Below are 20,816 nucleotides of genomic sequence, written 5' to 3'. Positions count from 1 at the left end.
TTGAAAAGATTAACTTTATTAGTTTTTTGAGTTATGAGTATGTTGATAATACAAAAAAATTATCACAAATTTTTTTTTTCAAATACTTGTACATTTTTTAAAAACAGAGAAAGGTTTATTTATTAGTTTAAATGAGCAATAGTTGTACAAATTTTTAAAACTGTAACTTTAAATATGATTAAAAAAAATAGTTAAAAAAAAAACAAAATTATGGTTCTTTGATTATTAATTCATTAGACACGTGCTTCGTGTTTTTTTTTTAATTTTCCAAAAAAACGGAAAAAAAAAATATTTTGAAAATTTATATTTATTATGGGAAATTCACAATATGCTCATAACTGAAAAAATACTCATCATACAATAATAGTAATAATTATCTTTATTTAGCATAAATAGCTATATAGAAAAACAAAAAATTTCTCCAAAAATTTCGGGCCAAAATTCAAATCCGGTGGCGGTAAATAAATATTTTAATTTTAATATATGGAGCGTTTACCAATTTTTATTATTAAACAATATTAATCAAATAAATCAACCACTAATCTTAGTGATAATTACTTACATTATATATTTAAAAACCACGATACTTAAAATACTTATTGATTATGTTGATACATGTCAAGTCAAGTGTAAGATGACATAACGTACGTACCTGGAAAAAATAAATGTGTTGAGCAACCAATTTCCTAATTATGTTATTTTATTTAATATTTAGATTATTAAAAGATTTAAATATTTGTAACTAGTTAAATTATTATTTAACAGCTATTTATTATATGTGGAATATTATTACGCGTTGTGTCTGTTACCCACTAGCGCAATATAAATGTGTTATTAACTGCTTAAACAGATAGTAAAATAGGATATTTGGAAAGGTATAGTTTCATACTATAAATAGTACAGGAAAACGTAGTTTGCAACATACAAATCTGTAAGTGGCTCAAACACTTCACAATACAGAAAGATTGCTCTGTGGCTCAATCACTCCAAAATAAGCAACTTATTGGTAAATAAATCTACGTTATATGGCCATTTTACGTAAAAAAGAAAAAAATTACAAGAAATTACGAAAAAAGATGATATGCAGCTCTAGCACTCTGCTTTTATTAAATGAATTATCTGTAAATATTTTATGTAGATTAAACAGGTATGTATATTATATTAAATGTTTTATGTCAAATATTGTTAAAAGATCAAACGAACTTACCTGGAAGTGAAGTTCAATCTTAATTTATATGTAGGCCTCGTCGAAGTAAATAAGATCACTGGTAGTACTCCCTGTTCCTGCTCCGAACCACATATTTCCAAGCTAAGCAAAAAAATGTTTCGTCCGCTCCCGTCCCCGAATATCCCATAACCAAGTCTCATTTCTTCAAAGCTTTATTGTTGCACTCGGGAATACTTGGGCTGGAGGGGACTTATTTACTTCGACGAGGCCTACATATAATCGAACTTCACTTCCAGGTAAGTTCGTTTGATCTTCTAATTATATTTGGCCTCGTATTCAGTAAATAAGATCACTCGTAGATGTTTAAAGAAATCGGCAACAATAAATTAATACACCATAATACTAAAAGAATTATAACCTTTTATTTCTAACAAAAAATAATAAAAAAGAAATTAACCCTTGTCGGGTGCGGATCAAATTATACATATAATATGATGTACTTAATAATACAAAATAACACCTTAACCTAATAAAATAACCACGTAAAATAGAACCTTAACCCATTTTAAATGGATAATACAATAACTACTGACAGCTTAAAATAGTTGTTGTGAAATTATTTTCTACTCTTAATGGTCGATTATAAAAATTAGCAAACGTTTTAGACCTCTCTGTCCACCCTGCCGATAGCCTGATTACATCCATACTTACACCTTCTCGAGCGCTTGCCGATATCGTAGCGTGTCTAGTACTATGCGCTTTAAAAAAAGAAGTATCTAAGTCACTCTTGTCGAGCATACTCTTGATCCATCTACTTATGGATTGTGTAGTGGCATTTCGATAGGGTTTTTTAAATGTCTTAAAAAGATTTTTGATTGAAGAGTTTCGTAAGTTATGAGTTCGTTCGTTTGGTCTCAAACCAAATACTCCTCTAAAAAATCTCTTTAACCTAAAATCGTTTATTATATCCGGTTTGGCTATTTGACTTATAGAGGATCTATAACTATTCAAAGAACCATAAGAAACACCTTTGTTAAAATGATACGTTAGAAACTCAGGCAAAAGTGGGACGGATACATTAAATACATCCACTTGTTTCTCCTCGCAAAAACTCCACAACAATTTTAGTCCCACTTCATATTATTTTCGTGTGGATTCGGTAATAGAAGCTAGACAAACCTCTATAGAAACTGCGGGAAGTCCATTGTTCTGCAACGCCTGAAAGACAAGCCTCCTGCCACCAGGGAAAGCTGTGGCCATAGAGGATGAAGAGACCTGTCAAAAGAGAAAAGTAGGTCATCTTTGGGCTCAAAAAGTAGTGGCGGTTTTGTAAGTAACAAAAGAGAAGGTACCGCGGCTGAGTAGTCCAATTAGGTACTACCAAAAAACCTTCCGCTTTGTCTGCAATAATTTGAACTCGTAAAATTAACGGAAAGGGCGGAAATGCATAAAAATAAAAATCTGCCCAGTTCAAAGTAAAGGCATCAACTTCCCACACTTCTGGATCCCTTCTCCACGAGACAAATTTATTACATTTCTTATTATTTCTTGACGCAAATAGGTCGACCTCGGAAATTGGGAAAAACATTTTTATTTTTTCAAAGGCGAAAGAATTTATTTCCCATTCAGTTTCTATGTCAAGTTTTCTAGACTCCTCGTCCGCCTCATAATTCTCCTTAGATTTAATGTAAGAAGCAAAAATAAGACTTGGTTATGGGATATTCGGGGACGGGAGCGGAAAGCAACGAAATTTTTTTTGCTTATCTTGGAAATGTGTGGTTCGGAGCAGGAACAGGGAGTACTACCAGTGATATTATTTACTGAAGACGAGGCCAAATATAATTATTTTCTTGTAAAACACATATATTTAAAATAAAATGTTGAAATGTAAATAGCAACAACAATAAAAATAGGGAATAAAAAATAATGAAAATTGGATATGCTCCGTGAGAAAACTCACCAGTATAAAAATAATCCGAAATAAGGCACAAGCACTTAAAACAACATATACATTTTAGGTACTTTAATTAAAATTATGCTTTTAATGACTGGTATAAATAATTATTATTTAATTTAAAGTTAACGTTTAAGTTAAAAATTATTTTACAATTCCAGGCAGTCAAATTGTAGATTTTCTACCATTTTAGACACTTGAAATGAAATTATGACTTAACAACCTGAAATAATTGATTAATTTTAATTTAATATTTAAATTAACAATTATTTTATAATTCCAAGTAGTCTGATTGTAGATTTTTTACCATTTTAGGCCCTTTAATTAAAATTATGCTTTTAATGACTGGTATAAATAATTATTATTTAATTTAAAGTTAATGTTTAAGTTAAAAATTATTTAACAATTCCAGGCAGTCGAAGTGTAGATTTCCTACCATTTCAGACACTTTAAATGAAATTTTGTGTCAAATGCCTGGAATAATTATTTAATTTTAAGTTAACGTTTAGGTTAAAATTATTCTGTTATTCCAGGCAGTTGAACTGTATATTATTTTTAAATATTAGACACATTTAATTAAAATCATGTAATTACTGCCTGATATATTTAATTATTTAACTAATAGTTAACGCTTAAGTTATATTTACTTTACAATTCCAAGCAGTCGAGCTGTAGATTCCTTACCATTTTCAGCACTTTAATTAAAATTATGCCTTTAGTGATTGAAATAAATAATTAATTATTTAATTTAAAGTTAACGTTGAAGTTAAAAATTATATTACAATTTCAGATAGTCGAAATGTAGATTTCCTACTATTTCAGACACTTTAAATGAAATTTTAAGTTAAATGCCCGGAATAATTATTTAATTTTAATTTAACTTTTAGGTTAAAATTATTCTGTTATTCCAGGCAGTTAAACTGTATATTATTTTTAAATATCAGACACATTTAATTAAAATTATGGAGTTACTGCCTGATATATTTAATGATTGAAATAAATAATTAACTATTTAATTTAAAGTTAATGTTTAAGTTAAAAATTATTTTACAAGTTCAGGCAGTCAAATTATAGATTTTCTACCATTTCAGACACTTGAAATCAAATTATGACTTAAACACCTGAAATAATTGATTAATTTTAATTTAATATTTAAATTAACAATTATTTCATAATTCCAAGCAGTCGACCTGTAGATTTTTTACCATTTTAGGCCCTTTAATTAGAATTATGCTTTCAATGACTGGTATAAATAATTAATATTTAATTTAAAGTTAACGTTTAAGTTAAAAATTATTTTACAATTCCAGGTAATCAAATTGTAGATTTTCTACCATTTTAGGCACTTGAAATGAAATTGTGACTTAAACACCTGAAATAATTGATCCATTTTAATTAAACATTTAAGTTAATAATTATTTTAAAATTCCAAGCAGTCGACCTGTAGATTTTTTACCATTCTAGGCACTTTAATTAGAATTATGCTCTTAATGACTGGTAAAAATATTTATTATTTAATTTAAAGTTAACGTTTAAGTTAAAAATTATTAAACAATTCTAGGCAGTCGAAATGTAGATTTTCTACCATTTCAGACACTTTAAATGAAATTTTGTGTCAAATGCCTGCAATAATTATTTAATTTTAAGTTAACGTTTAGGTTAAAATTATTCTGTTATTCCAGGCAGTTGAACTGTATATTATTTTTAAATATTAGACACATTTAATTAAAATTATGTTATTACTGCCTGATATATTTAATTATTTAATTTAAAGTTAACGTTTAAGTTAAAAATTATTTTACAATTCCAGGCAGTCAAATTGTAGATTTTCTACCATTTCAGACACTTGAAATGAAATTATGACTTAGACACCTGAAATAATTGATTAATTTTAATTTAATATTTAAATTAATAATTATTTTATAATTCCAAGCAGTCGACCTGTAGATTTTTTACCATTTTAGGCCCTTTAATTAGAAATGCTTTCAATGACTGGTATAAATAATTAATATTTAATTTAAAGTTAACGTTTAAGTTAAAACGTCAAGTTAAAAGTCCAGGCAGTCAAATTGTAGATTTTCTACCATATCAGACACAAAATTATGACTCAAATGCCTGGAATAATTAATTAATTTTAAGTTAAATTTATTCACGTTTTATACACACATATTCACGCACGCTACTTTTACTTCAAAACTCGAATACGTTTTAAAAAGATCTTTTAAGCAAAGTTTGGATCTCAGGGCTCTTAAACTGGATGTTTATAAGATCGAACCTCGAGTATCGAATTACTCTTGTATGGCTTGTCCATAAATTCTTTCTTAATCTTTATAGTTATTGCGGCGTTAAAAGAAATGGGACGAAGAAGTGTTTAGTCTAGTTTAATATTTTTTAAAGGAAAAAAAAACTACATCTTACAAAAATTAATAAAAATTATTTTCATACAGCTAATTCAACAACATATTTTGTCAGTAAGAGTACCATATAACTAAGTTTACCAAGATAAGTTTACTAAGATAGTTTACCAAAACAAAACAATTTAAGTTATTATAACAACTACAACTTTCAAATTTCACATACAATTTCTTTGTTTAAATTCATTAAACACCTATTTCACCATTTTTTTTTTAATTTCAAATATTTTATTTACTGCAGTCCAACCCTGGTCACGTAAAACACGAAAAAGATGCAGGTTATATCTACTACTACGCCTCGGGCTCTCGGTTTTTATTTCTTCACCGCTCGTTTTGTTCATCTCCAAGAGATGAGTAAGAATATAAAGGAGCGCATACACCATTAACAAAATCTACGGAATTTGACCTTCAAACTATGAGTGTCTCACTCTAATTTGTCTTTTTATTTAAAAAAAATAATCAGCAAAATCTACGCAATTTGACCTTTCAACTCCTAACCTGCTTTTTCATAAAAAATTAAAGACGGTTTTAGATTTCTAATCCTTCTCTAAAACCCTCAATAAAAATTGCATCTATTAGACGTATAACGAAAAAATCAATGGCATTTAAAAAAATATGACCGTATTTAAATCCATGGAAACTATGCCCAACCAACCAACTGTCTTTGGTTTATATCTGATGGTGTTCGACCGCCTTTACTTCCACTTCTTCGGGTGTGCAGATAAAAGAAAACTTTCGGAATTAAACCAGCTGACGATCGTAGCAGCAGACATTCACTTGTTTTTTCACCTATACAGGTGTACCTGATAATAAAACCCGTCGACCCGAAATAATACGCGAATCAGTCAAGAACGGATGCATATTTCGTACTGAATAAAATCTGGTCCATTTGGTCAAGGTCGCTTGCTTACTCTTCGGTTACATTCTTCTTCTTCTTCTTCACCTTCTTATTCCTGAGGAATTTTTTTTACCTGACGTAATCTACTAATTTACTGACGTAACATCCTCCTCAATAAGTTAATTTTATGTCATTTATTCAAGTACAAAATAAGCACCTAAGTAACTTAATACTTGCGTATGCCTATAAATAAATATATTATTAAAGAAATCTGTTAATCTACTTAAATTAAATGAATAATTTAAGAAGTCAAAAACTACACTACATATACATAGACTTACAGCAATCTACTCTCAAAGCCATTTGATACTAACAATAATAATAATGAAAGGACAATATATAAACAATTCAATATAAGACAATTCAGAAATTAGTTGGTAATCTGCACTATAACCTATTATTTTTTGAGTAATAAATTTACCCTAATAATGGCCTAAAACTATTAAAATTTTCATGAATATAATTCTTGACCTTCCGATTGAAGACTTTCTGATTAGTTATATTCTTCATATCAGAGGGGATTAAGTTATAAAATTTTGCTCCTAAATAATCTATAAAATGAAGGTTAATTTGCTTATGATTCTGTGCCAAAGTACTCCTGATACCTTGGGAATGCCTGATTTATTTTTTTTGAAATATCAGTACTGTGTACAAAAGAACGTACTTTTTCTATATAAAGATTATTCATATCGCTAATATTAGAGTTGTATAGTAGCTCAGTTGAGTAAAGTCAATTTTTCTTATAAATTAAGTAATTTTGGACAATTTTTAACGGTTGAAGATTAGATTTGTAAGTACCACCCCATACTATTATGCAATAAGAAAAGAGACTCCACTAAAAATTTATACACAAGCAAACACAATTTGCTGCCCAGTATTTCTTGAAGAACGTAAAATTTTTGTATTAGGTTTCTGACTTTACCACAAATATAATTAATATGATTATTCCAATTTAAGTATTGGTTAAAGATATTTTGTTTTGTTTCTTTCTGTAATTACTTCGTTTCTTGTAGTGTTGACAAAAGTGGCCTGCTCTTATTATACATAAGGAAAAAGCTATATAATGATCAAGATAGTTACTTAAGAAACTTAAAGAAAGTGCTGTTGAAATATGCTTTCAGAAAGTGTTGTAAAGTTGACCTTGTGCGGGATGAGTAAGGTTTATGCTAAAATGGTTTGTTTAATTTGATTGCAGAAAAACCCATGGAACTTATTGCAGTGGCGTTTTTATTATGTAAGACTCGTGGAGACATAAATTTTATTAATGTTAGAAGGATCTTGCTGTGCAGTGACTCATCGATTGGATCGTTTATTGAATATTAAAGAGAAATTTTTAATTTTTTTTTTGTTAATTGTTTGTATATATTTCAAAAACCTTGAAACAGGTATTTAATCAATTTAAATGAGGAATAATTGAAGAAATTCTCACAAGTGTAACTTTGTTAGTTTTTGAGTTATGGGTAAGTTGATATGATTCTTTTTAAAAAAAATTTTTTTACAAAAATGTTTTTTTTCTTAACTTCTTGTACAATTTTTAAAAAACCCTGAAATAGGTGTCTAACCAATTTAAGAGAGGAATAATTGTACACATTTTCAAAAGCGTCACATTCTTGATTTTTGAGTTATGAACATGGGTTTTAAGAAAAAATAGATTTATTTTACCAAATTGTTTTTTCAACTTCCTGTACATAAAAAAATATATCTATATACATATATAAAACTAAAAACAAAGTAGAATAATGAATAACCAACTGCCTGTAAAACTTTTTTCCTCTCAAATCTTATCAGTTCATATAAATGAAATGACAATCATAATCATTTAGGTTATGCTAATATTGGTTCAATGGTACTTTAATTTTTATGGCAATTTTTTTGATTTTAAGGTAAATTATGGATTTAGGGCCGGTGGACCAATAAACACCAATTAAGTCAACATCATTTTATCCCACGACTGATTTTCCGAATACAATTTGTATGCCGAACAAATTGTATTAACGTCACTTTCATTTTGTGATAATGTCGTCTGATAGAATTAAAAAACAATTTAGACGCACTAAGTGAAAAGCATTTCAATAACAGTGAAAGTCTGAATAGTTTTAGCGCCTAATTCGGTATAAAATAAATGAATTTATTTAGTCGTTTGTCAATGGGTTCGGCACCACGGAGCAAAACGAATTTTACGTTGTTGCACCGACTTCCATCGTAAGTTTATTAAAACGGTATGGTCTGGTTAAAAAGTTAATAACAATAAACAGAATAATCGTGTCGGATTTAGACGACCCGAATCAATAAATCATAAAATAACAGTCGAATAATTAATCCAAATAAATATTGATGCATTAGGTAACCCACTTCAATTGTCTAACTGTACAATTATAGGTTGAGAAATGGTTTTTTTTTGTCTTTGGCATATCACGAAAAAAATTGGATATTAATTATTGCGATTATGCTAATTTTCTTGATGGAAACGGCGGTATAACGGTTATGGAATTATTTATGTGAGAATTCGAATTTCTTCATATTTTTTATTAATTTGTCACATCCTTTAAGCACTATTGAAGCAATTGACCACCAATGATCCTGATTATAATTATCTAGAATTTGACTTACATATAATCTCAACAAATGAATTAAACAAACTCAATTTCCTTCCTCTATTATTTCTATATTTCTATTTATAATTCTATGGACCATGCTCACAAATTATATTCATACTATAATCGTTTTTGAAATAATATCACCTGAATCTTTCTTAAAATGAATTAAAAAAAAATATGATCAAGCATTGATCTCTTAAATCAATTTATACTAAACCAGGACTTTTTTTTTAGTATTAATCAGTAAATGAACCTGAAATCTCTTATAGTAGTTTCACCATAAAACGAATATAAGAGATTTCGAAAGAACGACGAATATAAGTTAAAAATGATTAAACGTTTACATTTGACAACTTGAATATGAGCTCTTATTAGATTGATTAGGCACATATTTCAGGTTTTTTTTTAATGTACAAGAAGTTAAATTTTTGTGGAAAAAATGTTTTTTTCAAACGAATCACATCAACATACTCATAACTCAAAAACTAAGAAAGTTATAATATTGAAAATTTGTACAATTATTCCTCATTTAAATTGGTTAGATATCTGTTTTAGGGTTTTTTGAAAAATGTACAAAAAATTGAGAAAAAAATATTTTTGTGAAAACATTGTTTTTTCCTTAAGAAATATCCACATACTCATAGCTCAAAAGCTAGCCAAGTTACACTTTTGAAAATTTGTACAATTATTTCTCATTTAAATTGATTGGACACCCATTTGACACCTATTTCAACGTTTTTTCAAAAGAATCATATCAACATACTCATAATCAAAAACTAAGAAAGTTACAATTTTAAAAATTTATACAATTATTCCTCTTTTAAATTGATTAGACACTTCTTTCAGAGTTTTTTGAAAAATGTACAAGTTAAAAAAAAATTGTATCGTTTTTTTCGTTCGTTAAGTGTGAATTATTAAAACAATCGAAAATAGTCAACTAATTTGTTTATACACTTCATTACGAAAATACGATCTCAATTACTAGAGACAATTATTTTTACTCTATTAATTTACAACTATTTAAATTTCGCGCCAATATTTCGGACTTTATTTCATTGAACTAACTACTATCGCCGATGCGGCTGCTTATATACTCGGCAGAACGCTGTTCCGGATGATTCTCGTTTAACCTTCGAGACGTCGTGCGGTATATCACTTGTGTCATTCCGGAATAACTGAAAAATCAGCTGATTTATCCGTGTTTACAATATTTTGTTATATTAGGCGCACCTGAACTATAGATTGTTTCAGGTAGTTGGTAGACATAAAATAATCATTAAAATATAGAATATTTTTTTTTATTAATGGAGTATACTATAATATCAGAGAAAAACAAACCACTGGTTTGTTTTTCTCTGATAATATACTATATATTAAAAGTTGTGTTTGAAAAAAATAAGCTCTACCCAACAAATCTGTTATACTCCAGCGATATTTTTGATGTTCTATTAATCTATGTATTAGAGGTATGCTGCTTTATTTTAAAAAAAAATACGAAAAAAACATCTATGTAATGCATTCTTATAATACCAGAAATTGCGTAAACAAATACTTAGTTACTCAAAAAATAAACACAAATTTGAACAAGAGACCTTTAAACTATCTTGCACCAATAATTTTTAATTTAATTTCAAACAACATCAAAAGTGTTTATAGGTTCAAAACATTGTTTTGTTATTGTAACTCTTTATTTTTGTAATGGTTAGGGTATACTTTATTAATTTTTTTTTTCGTAAAGACAGTCACACATGCACAGGAACACATGCAGATATTCGGTTATCTAATTTTGTATGTCTATGTTATGCATTATATTTATGTATGTGGATATATGAGGTAAATAAAAAATAAATAAATTCCAGTTTAAGGAATTGCATTGTTTCCGCCTCTTCCAAGCTGTTGAGGTTTGAATTATTCCACTTTTATTTTAAAACTGTATAAATAGTTTGGCAATAGATTCATGATTATGAGCATTCCAGGCAGTTGAATTACGAACTACTCCTTTTTTGGAAATCACACTAGTTTTCTCCTTTATTTGAAACAGTTAAAGGCTCGAATATTCATTCCTCTTTTATTCAAGACATGATTTATGATGTTTGTTTATTCCAGACAACATTCATAATACAATACTTTACTATATAATACAATAACTCTATATTATTTTTTTCTTAATTCCAGGCAGTTAGAACATGGAATATTCCTCTTTTATCTCAGTCAGTTAAGTCAAAGATTCATGATCTTTTGGTTGTTCCAGACTGTGGAATTATGTTATCGTTTTTGCCCTCTGTTCCAGACTGTTAAAGCCTGAACTATACCCCTTTTATTTTATGAGGAGTTCAGCACGAAATTCCAGTCAGTTCAGTTTTTTATTAATTAATCTTGTTCTATTCTAGGCAGTTGAGCTTAAGATTCATAATTATTAATCGAGGTTTTTAAACATATTGTTTTTCCTTTATTTCAGACAGTTGAACAATGGAACATTCTTCTTTTATTCCAGGCAGTTAAACCGTGAATTTTTCCTTTTTTATTCCAGACATCGATGGAATTATAAATTTTTTATAAATATCTGATTATCTCGTTATTCCAGGCAGTCAAATCATTAATTTTTTCTTTTATTTGAAGCAGTTGAAGCTGGGAACATTCGATTTTGGTAAAAGACAAGATTCATGATTTGGACCTTGAATTTTTCCTTTTTATTCCAGCCACTCAGTTATAATTAATTTGTTATTCGAGGCAGTTAAGTCATTAATTATGTCTCTTTCTTTCCAGGCAGTTAAATCAAAGATTCATGATCTTTTTATTAATCCAAACAGTGGAATTAGAAATTTTTGCCTTCTGTTTTGTGCCGTTAAAGCCTAAACTATTCCCCTTTTATTTTATCGGTTGTTTAACAATAAATTCCAGGCATAAGTTTAACTATATATTTTTCGTTTTTATTCAAAACAGTTGAGCCACGGATTATTCGTCTTTTATACCAATCAATTAAATGAATAAATTTTTAATTAATAATGTCCATAAATTTTTAATTATTATGTTGTTCCAAGGAATTGATCTGTAGATTTTTTCTTTTAATTTCAAGTAACTAAACCGTGAATTCCAGACACTTGAAATTTTTTTCCAAGCCGTTGAGACATCAAATATCCTTTTTTTAATTCCAGATATTTTATTGATAAATTCAGGATTATTTTTTTGTGCCAGGCATTTAATTCATAAATTATTCCTCATTCATTCCAGGTAGTTGGGTAAAGTAAATCATTGACTCTCCAGATAGTGAAGTCCCAATTATTTTGTTATTCCAGGCAATTGATCTACACATTTTTTCCTTACGTTCCAGATGCTAAACCCTGGAAAACTTTATATATATACTCCTGGAAATTGGGTCATAAGTCCACAGTTGTATTAATTCAATATATGTTTACGTGTAACTCCTGTAATGATTGTGTGCGATTCACTTGGAGGCTGATGATGGTTTTAAAGAGAGAAACAGGTAATTTTATGACGTGCTTATTTCTTAAATAATTTTAATTGTTTCGAATGCACTACTATTTAACGATGTTGTGTCACAGTACGGTGTTTATTCCAGGCAGTTGAGTTATAGTTTTCGTTTCATTATTTTAGACAGTTGATCCATACATTAACTCCTATTATTTCAAACAATTAAACCGTGAATTAATTTTCTTTAATTCAAGACATTTGGACCTTGAATTTTTCCTTTTTATTCCAGCCACTCAGTTATAATTGATTTGTTATTCGAGGCAGTTGAGGCATTAATTATGTCACTTTCTTTTTAGACAGTGAAATCAAAGATTCATGATCTTTTGATTATTCCAGACAGTGTAATTAGATATTTTTGCCTTCTGTTTTGTGGTAGTGCCCTTTTATTTTATCGGTTGTTTAGCAATAACTTCCAGGAAGTTCAACTATATATTTTTCGTTTTTATTCAAAACAGTTGAGCCACGGATTATTCGTCTTTTATACCAAGCAATTAAATAAATGAATTTCTCATTAATAAAATCCATAAATTTATAATTATTTTGTTGTTCCAAGGAATTGATCTGTAGATTTTTTTCTTTTAATTCCAAGCAATTAAACCGTTGATTCCAGACACTTGAACCACGAAACATTCATTTTTTTCAAGCAGTTAAGACATCGAATATCCTTTTTTTAATTCCAGATATTTTATTGATAAATTCAAGATTATTTTGTTATGCCAGGCATTTAATTCATGAACTATTCATCATTCATTCCAGGAAGTTGGGTAAAGTCATTTTTATTCTAGACACTTGGACGAAGAGTTCATTGACTCTCCAGATAAGTCCCAATTATTTTGTTATTCCGGGCAGTTGATCTACACATTTTTTCCTTACGTTCCAGATGCTAAACCCTGGAAAACTTTATATATATACTCCTGGAAATTGGGTCATAAGTCCACAGTTATATTAATTCATTATATGTTTACGTGTAACTCCTGTAATGATTGTGTGCGATTCACTTGGAGTCTGATGATGGTTTTAAAGAGAGAAACCGGTAATTTTATGACGTGCTTATTTCTTAAATAATTTTTATTGTTTCGAATGCACTACTATTTAACGATTTTGTGTCACAGTACGGTGTTTATTCCAGGCAGTTGAATTATAGTTTTGGTTTCATTATTCTAGACAGTCGATCCATACATTTATTCCTATTATTTCAAACAATTAAACCGTGAATTAATTTTCTTTAATTCAAGACATTTGGACCTTGAATTTGTCCTTTTTATTCCAGCCATTTGAGGCATTAATTATGTCACTTTCTTTTTAGACAGTTAAATCAAAGATTCATGATCTTTTGATTATTCCAGACAGTGTAATTAGATATTTTTGCCTTCTGTTTTGTGCTAGTGCCCTTTTATTTTATCGGTTGTTTAGCAATAGCTTCCAGGAAGTTCAACTATATATTTTTCGTTTTTATTCAAAAGAGTTAAGCCACGGTTTATTCGTCTTTTATACCAAGCAATTAAACCATGAATTTTTCATTAATAAAGTCCATACATTTTTAATTATTTTGTTGTTCCAAGGAATTGATCTGTAGATATTTTCTTTTAATTCCGAGCAATTAAACCGTGGATTCCAGACACTTTAACCATGAATTATTCAATTTTTTTCCAAGCACTTGAGACATCAAATATCCTATTTTTAATTCCAGATATTTTATTGATAAATTGTGCCAGGGATCTAATTCATAAATTATTCTTCATTCATTCCAGGCAGTTGAGTAAAATAGTGATAAACTTATCATAATACTTTTGGTAAAGTCACACCTTTATTCTAGACACATTGAATGATTGAATTCATTGACTCTCCAGATATTGAAGTCCATAAATTCCCAATTATTTTGTTATTCCAGGCAATTGATCTACACATTTTCTCAAGTGAGTGTGCGATTTACTTGGAGTTTGATGATGGCTTTAAAGGGACAAACTGGTAATTTTATGATGTGATTCTGTTTGTTTTTTAAATAATTTTTATTGTCTCGAATGCACTATTTAACGATGTTGTGTCATAGTACGGCGGTCGGTAGACCGGAAAGTTCATTTGCATGAAAATCACTTTTTGTCGGGTTGATTTTTATGTTAATCACGGTTTTGCGGGGGCCATAACTGATAAACTCCGTATAGATTTTAACATTAAAAAAAAATCACTAGAGTCAAGGATGCTTATAGAAGCTATCTACCTCTTGATTCGCGTTGATATATTTTTTTTCAGGTTAAATTTCTTACTTAACCTGTAGTACCTATAAGTGAAAGTGGGCAGCTAATACGCAACAAAAACGACCCACTAAGTCAATATCCTTCTTTTCATATGGTAAAAAGCCAAAGAACAATTGCCGCCCATTCGCCATTGTTGCCACAATTATTATTGACTCATTCCGGTTGTTTGAATTGTTCGGCTTTCAGCAACATTGTTGATGATTGGGTCAAATATGATTAAATACCACAGGATCGGTCTTTGTCTCTATAAATAATCAATCGACGATCTAAACAAAGTTGACCTTAAACGACTAAAGGTGTATGAACTGAGTGAACATTTTTATTAAAGTTTATTTGATTTCAATACGGCCGCATCTGTTTTGTCGCGTTTAAAGAAAGTCGTTCATGATAAGTAAGCAGGATGTCATCGGTTGGGTCACTCTTTGGTCACCAGCACCTTTCTCTCTTCACACTCGGTCGGTTGCAATTCAATTTTGGAGAAGAATTTGTAGATCAAGGTTAGTGTGAAGGTCTGATGAGCAACGGAGGTATATATAGGATCATAATTCTATGGGATTTCAGGTGGGATTATATAAGGTAGTGGGGTTAAAAGAATCAAAGTTTTGGAGATTTCTTGAAAGTCGTTAAAGTTAATTAATAAGTCATTAAGTTATATTATATTAGAACAATCCACTAGCAACAACAATAAAACAGGAGGAGTTATAGCCTGAGCCATAAACCAGTTATTTAAAGAATATCTTGATCAAGTCGATAGCTTTAATGGTACCAATATTATAACAGAAGACATTAATAATGATTTATTAAAAAATACTTTTTATGGAAGCAACCTATTGAATGATATAATGGATTTACAGATTTAGAATAGTCTCGAGAAGCCAAACATTAAATGAATTTATAGACCAACTTGTCGATATTGTGGTCTACCGACCACCGTACTGTGACACAACGTCGTTAAATAGTGCGTTCGAGACAATAAAAATTATTTAAAAAATAAGTACGTCATAAAATTACCAGTTTCTCTTTTTCAAACCATCATCAGACTCCAAGTGAATCGCACAAAATCATTACAGGCGTCATGAGATGCCACACGTAAACATATAATGAATTAATAAAACTGTGGACTTATGACTCAATTTCCAGGAATATATAAGAGGTTTCCAGGGTATGAAATGTAAGGAAAAAATGTGTAGATCAATTGCCTGGAATAACAAAATAATTGGGAATTTATGGACTTAACTATCTGGATTAAAAGTGTCTAAAATAAAGGTGTGACTTTACCAAAAGGATTATGATAAGTTTATCACTATTTTACTCAACTGCTTGGAATGAACGAAGAATAATTTATGAATTAAATGCCTGGCACAAGAAAATAATCCTGAATTTATCAATAAAATATCCGGAATTAAAAAAGGGATGTTTGATGTCTCAACTGCTTGGAAAAAAATTGAATAATTCATGGTTGGAATCCATGGTTCAATTGCTTGGAATAAAAAGAAATAATCTACAGATCAATTCCTTAGATGGACTTTATTAATGAAAAATTCATGGTTTAATTGATTGGTATAAAAGACGAATAATCCGTGGCTCAACTGTTTTGAACAAAAACAAAAAATATATAGTTGAACTTTCTGGAATTTATTGCTAAACAACCGATAAAATACAAGGGCACTAGGACAAAAATCTAATTCCACTGTCTGGAACAACCAAAAGATCATGAATCTTTGATTTAACTGTCTGGAAGGAAAGAGACATAATTAATGATTCAACAGCCTCGAATAACAAATCAGTTATGACTGAAAGGCTGGAATAAAAAAGAAAAATTCAAGGTCCAAATGACTTGAATTAAAGAAAATAATTCCCGGCTTTAACTGCCTCAAATAAAAGAAAAAATTTATTATTTAGCTGCTTGGAATAACGAGATAATCAAATATTTATGGAAAATGTATAATTCCATCAATGTCCGGAATAAAAAAGGAAAAATTCACAGTTTAACTGCCTGGAATAAAACAAGAATATTTCATTGTTCAACTGTCTGAAATAAAGGAAAAAAATATTTTTAAATACCTCGATTAACCAAATAATTATAAATATTTACCTCAGCTGCCTAGAATAGAACAGGACTAATTAATAAAAAACTGAAATGATTGGAATTTCGTGCTGAACTGTGTATGAAATAAAAGGGGTATAGTTCAGGCTTTAACAGTCTGGAATAGATGGCAAAAACGACTAATTCCACAATCTGGAACAACCAAAAATCATGAATCTTTGATTTAACTGCCTGGAAGGAAAGTGACATAATTAATAATTCAACTGCCTCAAATAAAAAATCAATTGTGACTGAAAGGCTGGAATAAAAAAGAAAAAATCACGATCCAAATGACTTGAATTAAATAAAATGAATTCACGATTTAATTGTTTGAAATAATAGAAATAAATGTATGGATCAACTGCGTGGAATAGATAAACAATTACGAATCTTGTCTTTTATGAAATTGCAGTGTTCCAGGCTTCAAATAAAAGAAAAAAATTAATCACTGCTTGGAATAACGAGATAATCAGATATTTGTGAAAAATTTATAATTCAATCGATGTCTGGAAAAATTCACAGTTTAATTGCCTGGAATAAAAGAAGAATATTCCATTGTTCAACTGCCTGAAATAGAGGAAAAAAATATGTTTAAACACCTCGGTTAACCAAATAATTATAAATATTTACCTCAACTGCCTAGAATAGAACAGGACCAATTTATATCTGCCTGCAGTAAAAAGACATTTATTCATAATTCAACTGCCTGGAATAACAAATCAATTATGACTGAAAGGCTGGAATAAAAAAGAAAAATTCAAGGTCTAAATGACTTGAATTAAAGAAAATTAATTCACGGTTTAATTGTTTGAAATAATAGAAATTAATGTATAAATCAACTGCCTGGAATAAATAAATAAACAATTACGAATCTTGTCTTTTATGAAAATGGAGTGTTCCAGGCTTCAAATAAAAGAAAAAAATAATGACTGCTTGGAATAATGAGATAATCAGATACTTATGAAAAATTTATAATTCCGTCGATGTCTGGACTAAAAAAAGGAAAAATTCACGGTTTAACTGCCTGAAATAGAGGAAAAAAATATGTTTCATTACCTCGATTAACCAAATAATTATAAATATTTACCTCAACTGCCTAGAATAGAACAGGACTAATTTATGTCTATCTACCTGGAATAAAAAAAGAAATTTATTCATAATTCAACTGCCTGGAATAACAACTCAATCATGAATTTATGACTCAGTTGTCTGGAATAAAAAAGGAATATTCTTTTAGAAATATAACTATTTATCAGTTTTGTAAGAGGGATCACAATGATGTTTTTACCAGTTTTTAGCAATTTTATATTGAGATTGTATATATTACAGCTAGTTTTATTTTTTATATTATTATCTAATAACATCCGGAACTTCAATATATGTAACTTCAGAGGATTTATGAGTAACTTCAGAGGAAGTGTTTTAAAAGGGCTGATGTTCGAAGGGCGAATATTTTTTATCAACTATCTGAAATACAAAAGAATATATAATGCTTGAACTGCCTGGAACAACAAAATATTGTTGAATTTATAACTAAATTGGAATAATAAAATGAATTTATTTTCAACTGCCTGATATAGTGGAAAAGAATTGATGACTCACTTGTGAATTTTTTGATGAAATAGAAGAGGAATATTCCATGGTTTAACTGCCTGAAATTAACTAATTAACCATGAATCTTTGCCTTAACTACCTTGAATAGAACAGAAATAATTTATATTTATTTGTTTGTAATAAATTTAAAATTATTTCATAATATATTCAACTGTCTGGAATTAAGGGGAGATATCTATGATTCGACTGCCTGGAATTAACAAATTTATGACTAAATCAAGGCCTTTATGAATTAATGAAGAATAATCCATGGTTTAACTGCCTGTAATAAAAAAAAATTATGGATCAAATATACTATCTCGAATACACAAACAATCATGAATTTTGTCTTGACTAAAAGAGGAATATTCCCGACTATTCGTTCTATTGTCTGAAATAAAAAAAAAATATATTAATGCATAAACTGCCTGGAAGAGAAAGAAACCATCCGACTCCATAACCAGGAATAACAAAATATTCATTTAACTGACTAAAATAAGAAAATATTCATGCCTTTATTGAAAAAATTCATGACTCTACCCCCTGGAATAAACCGTCAAATACTAAAGGTTTAATTATGGAAACAAATGTCCCGTAAACACTTTTTTGTTATTATTCCAGATGACGACTTGGCCGTCCTGGGCCTCCACTCCATCCCAACCGAAACCAAACCGAAAGCGTTGAGCATGATCATGCCAGAGGACGACCAGGATGTACATACGGATTTCCGACCTACACCTCTACCCCCGTTGTAAGTATAACATGAAGATTTTCCTAACACATTCTCATATAGTAAACTGACTCAACCCTCTCATAGTCAAGTCTGTTTTACAACCGAATACGCTATCTAGGATTAACTGAACTAAGTTGAAGAAAAGAACAGGAAAGACATAGCGGCGTACCATCTTCATTAGCAACTTCTGCATCAAGTTGTTACTGGTTAACACCCTTTTCAGCTTCATTAGAGCGGCTTTTTTATCGTTCTGATCTTCACAGTTGGGTTCCACTGATCATTGATATTGCTACAATAACTTACTAACTATGTCCTGCTTTGTACCAATTCCCATTATTAAGTCCTTTGCTATAATTCATTTTTATAGATGACGTATCTGTTATTATTTTTGTGTGAATTAATGTAATTTTCTCACAGGAACAGTTCCTCACCTCATCCCTCAGAAGAACCGATAAGAGGACGAGCCTTGAATTTTACTTTGGAAGAAGCCCACCCGACCAATAAACTATTGACTAACTCATCCGCTCATGATGAGTTCGACCTCAGTGACGTCACTATACACGACGACGAAGAGGGAATGATGCCCGAACAGGAGGAGGCTTTCAGTTCGAAAATTCTGGTTCCCAACAGGAAGGAACAAAAGGCGGGATTGAATGTCACTACTTCGCTTGGTAAGTTGACGAGGATTTTGCATTGATTTATTATTAGTCCGGTGTTTCTATGCTGTAGTCCGAAAATGAAATCAAGATACAGAGTGATACATTAAGTTTTTTTTTATTTGTTGTTTTTTGTTTTTAAGTAAATTTGGCATTTGGAGGTTTTTTTATATGCCAAATCTAATTTTATTAGTTTTTTTTCATTATCTCATGGAGGGCGCCCCAAGTCACATTTTAGTGTTTTTTTTGAACTCCATAGCTTTTTTTACGCCCTATATAATTATTTTTTAAATATGCATTCTGCAAGCATTTTTGCTTACAAAAGGTATCCCTTAAAAATTTCTCTATCATTACTCTTTTTCCTAGATATTTATATTTAAAGATTTTCAAGACATCCACGAAAACCATATTTTAAACTATTTAAATTGCTTTATTACACTTTAAATGATTGATAAATAAAAATATAAAACCTAAATAATTATTTAAAAATACAAATTATCAATATTTGCCAGGAAATGTTCTACATGGCCTCAATTTGTCTCAAGACATTTTAAATTAAAAAAAGATCGCCGAATCTTAAAAAATAATTGACTCAGCAGCTGCTTGAATTTTTTTAAATAATTGATTTGATTTTCGTAAACAATGGATTTCATGTATCCCTATACGCAAAAATCCAATGGGTTGAAATCAGGACTTCGTGCGGGCCAAGGTCCTTGACTTCCACGTCCTATCCAGTTGAAATTAGCATTAAGATATTCTCTCACGGGTCTTGCAAAAGAATCATATCTCTATGTCTTCTAAATAATCAATGAGTTTTGCTTCTAAAATTTTAAATATGATTCTCCGTTTAGATTTGGAGGTAACTCGTAAGATCTTAAAAACAAATTGTCTATAACACCACAGCAAATATTAACTTTTAATTCGTGTTGAAAGTGTCTTTCAGTAATGAGGTTTGGATTTGCAATATCCC

General features: G+C 29.5%; 1 protein-coding gene across 3 annotated transcripts in view; it reads left to right on the top strand.

Annotated features, from left to right (window-relative positions):
- Positions 1–20,816, top strand: part of LOC126736223 (putative epidermal cell surface receptor) — a 78,220-nt gene that overhangs the window by 34,973 nt on the left and 22,431 nt on the right. For all 3 annotated transcript variants that reach the window (XM_050440480.1, XM_050440481.1, XM_050440479.1), the window contains exons 2-3: positions 19,079–19,208; positions 19,608–19,861. In XM_050440480.1, the coding sequence (XP_050296437.1) occupies positions 19,144–19,208; positions 19,608–19,861 (319 nt within the window). In that variant the 5' untranslated portion in view covers positions 19,079–19,143. The remainder of the gene's footprint in view (positions 1–19,078; positions 19,209–19,607; positions 19,862–20,816) is intronic.

This window comes from Anthonomus grandis, chromosome 5, assembly GCF_022605725.1.
Source record: "Anthonomus grandis grandis chromosome 5, icAntGran1.3, whole genome shotgun sequence".
NCBI lineage: Eukaryota > Metazoa > Arthropoda > Insecta > Coleoptera > Curculionidae > Anthonomus > Anthonomus grandis.
The sequence above is the reverse complement of the archived record's forward strand: the minus strand, read 5'-3'. Positions and strand labels throughout refer to the sequence as shown.